Source organism: Gopherus flavomarginatus, chromosome 12 (assembly GCF_025201925.1).
Source record: "Gopherus flavomarginatus isolate rGopFla2 chromosome 12, rGopFla2.mat.asm, whole genome shotgun sequence".
Classification (NCBI taxonomy): Eukaryota; Metazoa; Chordata; order Testudines; family Testudinidae; genus Gopherus; species Gopherus flavomarginatus.
In genome coordinates, this window is record NC_066628.1 from 50,604,642 (window position 1) to 50,614,115 (window position 9,474).

Genomic DNA, 9,474 nt, shown 5'->3' on the forward strand with positions numbered 1-9,474 from the left:
GGCTCCGCACACACCGCTGTGTGTATACCCCCCCACACCCCAGTACCCCCGGCTCCGCACACTCCCCCTGCGTGCGTCCACACACACCCCGGCTCCGCACGCACCCCTGTGTGTACAAACACACCCACCACTACTCCCTGGCTCCGCACACTCCCCCCGCGTGCGTCCACAGACACCCCTGTACACACACACACACTTCTCCCTGCGTGCGCGCGCGCACACACACACACACACCACTACCCCCGCGCGCACGCTGGTTACCCCCCTTCCAGTGACCCCCCCCTTCCAGGTACTGTCCCACGGAGCGCGTGTCTGTGCGAGGGTTCTGCCGCAGAGAGAGGGGGGAGCCCCGCCAGCTCCAGCGGGCAGGACCCTCCCCCTCCCGGGCTTCCTTCCCCAGCGCGAGCCGCCCGCCAGGCAATTAAACCGGGATTCCACCCCGTCGTGACGTCAATGGCGGCGTAGCCCCGCCCGCGGGCTATAAAGCAGCCCGCTTACCGCAGTCCGCTCGGCAGTTCGCTGGACAGCTCCCGGGTGCTGAAGACGAGGAGGGGGCTCGGCGTGGGGGGAATTTGGCGCCAGGATCAGCCATGCCTGCGGGGGGCCCGTGCAGCCTTTTCTTCGCCTCAGTCCTCTTGCTGAGGGCATGCGCCCAGAGCTTCGGCCAGACGCGCTTCATCTGCACCTCGGTGCCGGTAGATATGGACATGTGCACCTCCTCCCTGCCGGGCAGCGGCACGGCCGAGGAGCTGCAGACCACCGTCCTGCAGCTCCGGGAGACGGTGCTCCAGCAGAAGGAGACCATCATGAGCCACAAAGACACCATCAGGGAGCTGACCACCAAGCTGGGCAGGTGTGAAAGCCAGAGCCTGCCGGAGACTGGCCACAGCGAGCCCAAAACGGGCGGGGGATCCAGCCGCAAACAGCCCGGCTCGTCCAAAAACACCATGGGGGACCTGTCTCGGGCGCCAGCTGCTGAGACCTTGAGTCAACTTGGGCAAACTTTGCAGTCACTCAAGACGAGACTGGAAAACTTAGAGGTACCTGTATTTTCTGTTCTTTCTTAGAGCTAGACAGAGGGGGAAGGGACGATCCTATTTCTGACTCTACCCGGTGCACATCTTAGCCCCGGGGTAACCTGTAATGTGCGGCGTTGTCCCGTCTGCGGGGCGAATGCAGCAAGGTGGAGCGCAGCCCAAAACGTGAGTCTGGCTGCGGTGTTCGCTTTAGTGTAATTAAGCTAGGCCGCTTGTTTGGTAAGAGCTAAATGAGTTTAACTCTCAGCTGGTGAGCCGGAGCGTGTCCCGGGTAAATACCGCTCCGGGTTAATGTGGTTTGTAACAATCCCCTTATTCTCTTTGCTCCCCGCAGCAGTTTAGTAGGATCAATTCCTCAGGCCAGACCAATCACCTGCGGGACGTGCTTCAGAATAAAATAGACGATTTAGAGAAGCAAGTTCTGTCCAGAGTGAACAGCCTGGAGGAAGGAAAGTTAACAAAGAACGAGTCCGAGGAACGAAGCAAAATAGAGACCACGCTCACTTCCCTGCACCAGCGGATCAGTGACCTGGAGAAAGGTAACGGGTCGGGCTGCAGCTGGCCCTGGCGGGTTTTAAACGCACCGTTCCCGACCCAAACCCTAGCGAGGGCGGGATAAAAACATCACCCCCCCCCAACGAGCCGCGGGATTGAAGTTCCTCTCTCCAAGCAGGGGCCCCGTTTTAAAGCCCGAGTCTGGTTCCTTGTCCCTTGGCGGGACCTGGGGCCTGCTTCGCTCACCAGCTATCCGGGAAGCTCCCTAACCCCGCCGTGTTGTGTCCTGGCCCCTGCACATCTGCCCACGAGAAAACCCACAACTGGCCCATTAGAAACCATTGCGCTTTGGACGCAGCTGGGTCCCGCGCCTCTGCCTGGCTCTCCTCTAGGTGAGCTGGGACGGGTGCGCGGCGCCCTCCTGCCTCCCAACCTCCAGCGAGCGGCGGGATTACCAGTCCCGGCTCGCTGCGCCTTGGGGCCCTGCCTGGGTGGTTGATTGGGGCAGGTCCCCCTGTCTTTCCGGCGAAGATGGAAGCAGGCTGCGGGGCGTACCCCAGTTCCCCAAGCGCAGTGCAATGGCCCGGACTGAGCGCAGCAGCGGGCTAGTGGGGTTGGGACGGTGCCATTTTAAGGCTTGTTACATAACTGGGGGAGGGAGGAGAGGAAGGGCTCCTGGGCAGCCCCTGGCGCCGCTAGCCTTGGTCCTGAGCAAGGGGCGGCCCAGCCCAGCTCTCTCTCCGCCGGGTCCCTCTCCTGCCCCGTGCAGAGACCCGCGCGCGGAGAGCAACCCCCCGCTCTCCCCGGGCAGGGCAGAAAGAGAGCCGGCCGGCCGACAAGTTCCAGCTGACCTTCCCGCTGCGGACCAACTACATGTACGCCAAGGTGAAGAGGAGCCTGCCCGAGATGTACGCCTTCTCCGTTGGCATGTGGATCAAGTCCAGCGCCTCGCCGGGCGTGGGGACGCCCTTCTCGTACGCGGTGCCGGGCCAGGCCAACGAGCTGGTGCTCATCGAGTGGGGCAACAACCCCATGGAGATCCTCATTAACGACAAGGTAGGCTGGGCCCCCGCAGAGCCCCCGGCTCTCCGCTCTGCTCCCCGCGCGTGGGATCCCTGCCGCTCCCACGGGGATGGAGTGACGTGTCTCCCCCCACTCCCCGTGCACTGGGGACAGTGACAGTCTGCGGCAGGGAGAGGGAGCCAGGCCCCAGGAGGCCCAGGACTGACAAACCCAAACACTTGGCCCCTAGCTCGGATAAGACCCGCCCTACGCCGGAGCTTGGGGCTAGTGCAGCCAGTGGAGTCCGGGCCCCTGTCCGAGTCCGAGTACGCAGAATGGGCCCGATCCTGCGCCACTTCAGCTCCCTGGCAGCTTCGCCACTGACCTCACTGGGAGCAGGGGCAGGTCCCAGCGGCCCCCTCTCCGGGCCTTGGAGCTCCCTGAGCCGCAGCGGACTCTGCTCCGAGGTGGGGGAGGCTCGGGCCGATCTAGGGACCTCTCTGACTCGGCGGCCCCGGGGCTGCAGTAACCTCCCTGTCTCACGCCCCCCCTTCCCCCAGGTCGCTAAGCTCCCGTTCGTCATTAACGATGGGAAGTGGCACCATATCTGCATCACCTGGACCACGCGGGACGGCGTTTGGGAGGCCTACCAGGACGGCACGCAGGGGGGCCACGGAGAGAACCTGGCTCCCTATCACCCCATCAAACCGCAGGGGGTCCTGGTCCTGGGCCAGGAGCAGGTAAGGTGCGGCCAGCGCAGGCAGCAGGGACCGGCGCAGAGCCCCGTGGTCCAGAAGGCCAGGGCTGCCCTGGGGGGCTGCAGGGGAGGGGGCCTCAGGTCAGGGCTGGGAGAGGGGGAGTGACCCGAGGGCAAAGGAGAGGAGGGGGATTAAGTGTCTCTCTCTCTCTCTCTCACACACACACACACACACACACACACACACACACACACACACACACACACACACACACATCTCTCTCAAGCACGGACAGTCTCTCAGAGGGGCTGGGACTAGGGGTGCTGGGGGAGCTGCTGCACCCCCTGGCTTGAAGTGGGTTCCATCCTATGCAGGGTTTTCCGTTTGGTACAATGGCTCTCGGCCCCCACTATACAAATTGTTCCTGCGCGCGCGCGCGCACACACACTCACTCTCTCTCCGGCTGCGGCACGCACAGTCCCCGGCCTCCTGGCTGCCGGGCGCCCTGGCAGACTTTGCGGTGGGTGGGGGGGCAGTGGCTTCTCCCCCGCTCCCACCTCCGCGAAGGCTGCGGGGACAGTGCGGCGCAGCGGTTGCAGAAGGGGGCCCGAGGCAGGCGGCTGGTTCCCCCTTAGGGGTGGAGGGGAGCCTGACTTGACGGGCTCGCGCTGATCCCCGGGCCTTGGGAGAGCCAGGCTGCCCCGCGCCGGTTCCCCAGCTGGGCTCCCCGAGCGGGACTTGTCACCCGCTGGGCACAGGAGCCAAGAGGCGACTCGGGCCCTGGTTCCAGGGGACTCCGAGCCAAGCGCTGGCGGGCAGCAGGGGCGCGAACCGCACTGGCCCCTGTGACCCGCTGCTGAATTTCTCCAAGGACACCCTGGGCGGGGGGTTTGACGCCACCCAAGCGTTCGTGGGCGAACTGGCCCATTTCAACGTCTGGGACCGGAAGCTCAGCCCCGGGGAGATCTACAACCTGGCCACGTGCAGCACCAAAGCCCCCGCCGGCAACGTCATCGCCTGGTCCGAGACCAACATCGACATCTACGGGGGGGCCACCAAGTGGACTTTCGAAGCTTGCCGCCAGCTCAACTAGCGGCTGGAGCGCCCCCCCCCACCCCAAGGAATCAAGGACTCGAGTCTGTCCCCCTCCCCCGTCCGTCCGTCTGTGCAAAGGTAAACCCAGCAAAGCCCCAGGCCCCGGCCTTGCCCGCCAAGCGGGGCGCGCCCCAGCCGGGGCCGGGCCCAGGGCCTCGGGCAGCCCCGAGCTGCGCTACCCACAAGTAGGTGAGAGGGTTGGTTCGTTCTTCGCTCTATCTCTGGAGCGCGGCGTCCGCGCTCCCAGCTCCCCCGAGCCGGCTCATTTCTCTCTGCCAACTTCCTTTGAAGCCTGCGTGCCTTGGGCTGGTGCAGCGCCTCAGCGCATCTCTTCATCTGCATCCTGGTAAGGAGAGCGCTGCTGCTGCTCCTGCTGCCGCTCCCCTCCCCCGCGGCTCGTCCCCCAAGCAGGGGGGCGCGTCTGCACCCGGAGAAGGGGGCGCTGAGTTCTCGCTCCATTCCTACCCGCACGCCCCACCCCTGAGCACCGTGTCGGTGGGGCAGAGCACAAGGCAGCCTCGACTTGCTTTGGGCCAGGGGGTGTGGGGCTGACGCAGGAGCCTCCGGTCCCCGGTTACTTTCGGGGGCGGTGGGAGACACCTTCCGTCTTTCACTACCGGGGCGCGACTCCTGTTCGCTTGGACTGTCTCTGCAGGAGCATGGAAGGAGCAAGACGCCCCCCGCACCTCCCCTCCTTCCCCTATTGGGCTTGGAAGCGGAGCCGCAAACCCGGGCAGCGCTCACACCCCCTTTCCTCGACCTGCTTCCAAACCCCTCCGATCCCCAGGCTCCTTCCTTCTCCAGCCTGCCCCCCTTCAACGTTTGACCAGCAGGGGCGTTTCCTGGCCAGGAACAGTCCTGCCCTGTGCCCTAGGAATTGGGGGTTCGGGGCCAGGAGACCCCCTAGGACCCATGTGGGATCCTGCTCCGGCTCTCACTTGCTGAAGCCAACGCACCCTCGGAGCCCTGCTGGGTCGCTGGCCAGTGATTTACCGTCAGCTCAGCTCAGGCCTCTTCCTCGGCCGCAAAGCGCCCATCCGCAGGCGCCAGAGACCCGCAGGCTGCGGGGGTGGGGGCAAAGCAGGGGATTTGAATCCTCTGGCCACAGCCGGGGCCCGAGTGCGGGTCAGGCGCTTGCAGGTGCCCGGCCTATAGTCAAGCACTTCCCGAGCCGCGTCTGGCGTTCAGCAGCCGCCCCTCTCCAGCCGGGGGAGGCGGGTTAGCTCTGGCCTGGCTCCGAGCCCAGCGGCTCCTGTCCCAGGTTTACTGGGGCGAGTTATAAAGGAGGGGCTGTTTATGGAGCCTTCTACGGGGCCGTCCCCTCCCCGCTTTGCGGCACCCCTGGATTCCCGAAGAGGCGGCGGGGGCGGGCGGGCTTTGACATTCCCGTGGGTGCTTCGTCTTGGTTCCCTGGCCTGCTTGCAGGGGCTGCTGGGGGCGGGATGCCCGAGCGATGTTCATGCCATAGAATGTCCCAGTTCCCAGCAGGAGGGTGGCTGGGGAGCAGCGTTATCCCTCCCCCTCCAGCTAAACTGCTCCGGGCTTCAGTCTTCAAAACACGTTCAGGTCCCACTGGCCTTCAACTCAGCAGCCCTGCGACTTCTGGGAGCTGTCCCTTCAGCCAGGGCGGGGCCACCGGAGCTGTCCCTTCAGCACCCCCGGAGCTGTCCCTTCAGCACCACGCCCCCCCGCTGTCCCTTCAGCACCCCCGGAGCTGTCCTTTCAGCAGCACGCCCCCCCCCCAGCTGTCCCTTCAGCACAGGGCGGGGGCCCCCCCAGGAGCTGTCCCTTCAGCACCCCCGGAGCTGTCCCTTCAGCACCATGCCCCCCCCAAGCTGTCCCTTCAGCACAGGGCGGGGCCACCGGAGCTGTCCCTTCAGCACCCCCGGAGCTGTCCCTTCAGCACCATGCCCCCCCCAAGCTGTCCCTTCAGCCAGGGCGGGGCCACCGGAGCTGTCCCTTCAGCACCACGCCCCCCCCCCGCTGTCCCTTCAGCACCCCCGGAGCTGTCCCTTCAGCACCACGCCCCCCCGCTGTCCCTTCAGCACCCCCGGAGCTGTCCTTTCAGCACCACGCCCCCCCCAGCTGTCCCTTCAGCACAGGGCGGGGGCCCCCCCGGAGCTGTCCCTTCAGCACCCCCCGGAGCTGTCCCTTCAGCACCACGCCCCCCCCCCCCAGCTGTCCCTTCAGCACCCCCCGGAGCTGTCCCTTCAGCACCATGCCCCCCCCAAGCTGTCCCTTCAGCACAGGGCAGGGGGCCCCGGAGCTGTCCCTTCAGCACCACGGCGCCCCGCCCTCCCGGAGCTGTCCATCCAGCATCAGGCTACCCCGCACCCACGCCCCGGGGGAGCTCGGGGCCTGGAGTCACCCGGCCCTTTCCCTCCTTGGGCGCCTCTAATGCCCGAACACTTTAAAGAACGGAGAGAGGACGAGGCTCCTCCATCGCGTCTGTTCCTCCCTGCCCCTGCTGCTCCCTGATGCACTGACTGAACCACGCCTCTCTCAGGTAATGTCCTTTTATAAAATACGAAGCACTGCCGAAGCAGTGTGTGTTTTGCCTAGCTACACAGGCACCCTATGTGTGACAGCTGTTAAATAGCTTTTGCTGGCCCCTGAAAGTTTAGCTACCCTCAATCTTCAGCCTTTCTGCTTTTGATAACACAGGATATTATTTATCTTACTGTAAAAGGAAGTTTATTACCAATAAAAGGTATTTTTATGAAGGAGAAAAAATAAAAGGATATAAAATTAACTGAACGTCCCTGAAAAATACTTTAAGACACTACAGTGTCGGTGTGTGCGGGTGATAAAGAGAAGCTTATTTTGAAGTAATAGATATATTTTGTATGGTTTCCCTTTACAACTCTTGGTCTGCAGGAGATCAGCGCCTAGCCCGCTTCTGAACCCCATCTTTGGTGGTAGGGGTGGGTGAGGCAGAGAGAATTCACACGAGGCTGAACCAGCCTTTATGACAAACTCCAAAGATATGGCAAATAAATGTGCAACGTGGAGGGACATGGAATAAGCAGTTCAAGGTTGATGCTGCGCTCCAGGGCTGATCCTGCTCAAGCCAGGAGAGAGCTGGTCACATGACCAGCCCTTTTAAAACACAGCATTGAGATGCAGAGAAATCACCATCCACAAAACAAATCAAGTTACCTTGATACCAAAACGTGGCCCAGGGCAGCATATTTTAACTGTGCTCTTAAAAAAACCTCAACATTGTAAGTTCAGTTTGTTGAGCTAGTGATTGGAAACTGTTGGCTTCAGCTATCAGCAGCTTAAGCACAATTTGCTGCTGGAAAAACTGATAATTGGAAAAAATAAACCCACAGTCCTAATTGCATCTGATTTGCCAAAAAGAGTGATATTATGTATATACTGTACAGAATGGTAGAAAATAAACATATCTGAATTTGTCATTATTTTGCTAACCAAAGCTGTAAATTTTTCCTATGACTTGCTATCAGTCTTTTTGGGTTTTGAATGGGTTATTAATATATCACACAGCCACAATCCACGTCAGCAGTTCTGGAAATGCACTGTTTCTACTGGTATTCATGCTTTTTTCATTTTATTGCTGAAATTTACATGAATTGTTGAGTTTATTTTTACACAATAAAGACTGAAGAAAGACACTAGGCTCTCTTTCAAATGTTCTGTGAACTTTCCTGACTAGCCACGTGACAGGTCTCTTACTGGGATGATGGGCAGGGCTGGCCAGAGCTTGCTTGTTATTTTAGAGGAATTTCTGTCCAAGGCTCCTTGAAGCCTAAGCTAACTTGAGATTTAGACTCCCTCCCTGATGCCAGGTCTGTCCACTGAGATCATCTAGTACAGGCCACATTTGACCTTTTCTTCTACCTTAGCTTTCACAAGTGGCTCAACACCTAGGGCAATGCATCAGTTAGCCCCAGGAACCAAGTCACCTGAGTGTGGGTAAAGCGGCTGGAGAAAACAGTGGGGTGGGCGTCACTTACAAACTTTTGTTAGAATTGAATCTGAAGAAGCCCAGTCACCAAAAAAGACAACCATCGTATAAGATACAGAGCATTTGCAGGAAGAGTCCCTTTGCATCTTCTACCATTAGTTCATGATGCTACATGTATGTTTTTTACAGCGAGGTGTATAAATATGTTCCTATATTTATATGCCTATAACATTGGATTTGTGTGTTACCATTCATGCTAAAGCTATCACAAGACCTTTCATGCTAAGGAGGCAGATATTGGTAATGCATTGCTGATTTTTTTAAAAAGGCTTCAGAGGCATCCTTGCAGTTACAGAACAGTAAGCCTAACTTCAATACCAGACAAATCAATTGAAATTATAATAAAGAACAGAATTATCAGACAGACAGACAGACAGACATGAGGAAGAGTCAATGCAGCTTTTGTAAAAGGAAAAATATCACACCCCACCAGTCTATTAGAATTCTTTAGGTGAGTGAACAAGCAGGTCGACAAAGGTGATCCAGATGATACAGCATAGTTGGCCTTTCAGAAGCCTTTGACACCAAACATTCTTAGCAAACTAGTAGGATAAGAGGGAAAGTCCTCTCATGGATCAGTAACTGGGTAAAAGATGGGAAACAAAAGATAGGAATAAATGGTCAGTTTTCAGAATGGAGAGATATAAATAGCAGGGACTCCCAAGGATCTGTATTGGGACCAGTGCTGTTCACCGTATTTATAAATGATCTGGAAAAAAGGGAGTAATCAGTGAGGTGGCAAAGTCTGAAGATGATACAAAATTACTCAAGATACCTAAGTCCAAAGCTGACTGCAAAGAGTTACAAAGAGATCTCACTAAACTTGGTGACGAGGCAACAAAATGGCAGATGAAATTCTGTGTTGATAAGTGCAAAGTAATGCACATGGGAAAACACATTCCCAAACTATACAAAAGATAGGATCTAAATTATCGTTTATCACTCAAGAAAGATATCTTGGAGTCATCATGAGCAGATGTTTTCTAAGAACTATCCAATGTGCAGCACCAGTCAAAAAAGCCAAAAGAATGTTGGGAACCATTAGGAAAGAGATAGCTAGTAAGACAGACAATATCATAATGCCATTACATAAATCTCTGGTGTGCCCACACCTTAAATACGGCACACAGTTCTGGTTACCCCATCTCAAAAATGA

The 9,474-nt window shown here is 58.5% G+C and overlaps 1 protein-coding gene across 2 annotated transcripts; it reads left to right on the forward strand.

Moving 5' to 3' along the window:
• The first annotated feature begins 408 nt into the window (after positions 1 to 408).
• NPTX1 (neuronal pentraxin 1) lies at positions 409 to 7,963 on the forward strand. Of its 2 annotated transcripts, none has more exons than XM_050919488.1 (6): positions 409 to 1,040; positions 1,372 to 1,576; positions 2,344 to 2,588; positions 3,095 to 3,274; positions 4,104 to 6,020; positions 6,560 to 7,963. In XM_050919488.1, exons 1-5 carry the CDS (start codon positions 591 to 593, stop codon positions 4,323 to 4,325), a joined length of 1,302 nt encoding a protein of 433 aa, XP_050775445.1. In that variant the 5' UTR covers positions 409 to 590; the 3' UTR covers positions 4,326 to 6,020; positions 6,560 to 7,963. The 2 variants fall into 2 exon arrangements, with proteins under 2 accessions (XP_050775445.1, XP_050775446.1); XM_050919489.1 differs by lacking the exon at positions 6,560 to 7,963 and adding an exon at positions 6,107 to 6,122 and having other exon boundaries at positions 4,104 to 5,993.
• The last annotated feature ends 1,511 nt before the right edge of the window (positions 7,964 to 9,474 follow it).

What these genes read in the sequence shown, in the direction of transcription:
- NPTX1 (XM_050919488.1), top strand. Translation starts at nt 591, where the DNA reads ATGCCTGCGGGGGGCCCGTGCAGCCTTTTCTTCGCCTCAGTCCTCTTG. An exon ending in GATCAGTGACCTGGAGAAAG is followed by an intron (nt 1,577 to 2,343) that starts GTAACGGGTCGG and finishes CTCCCCGGGCAG; the next exon opens with GGCAGAAAGAGAGCCGGCCG. An exon ending in AGATCCTCATTAACGACAAG is followed by an intron (nt 2,589 to 3,094) that starts GTAGGCTGGGCC and finishes CCCTTCCCCCAG; the next exon opens with GTCGCTAAGCTCCCGTTCGT.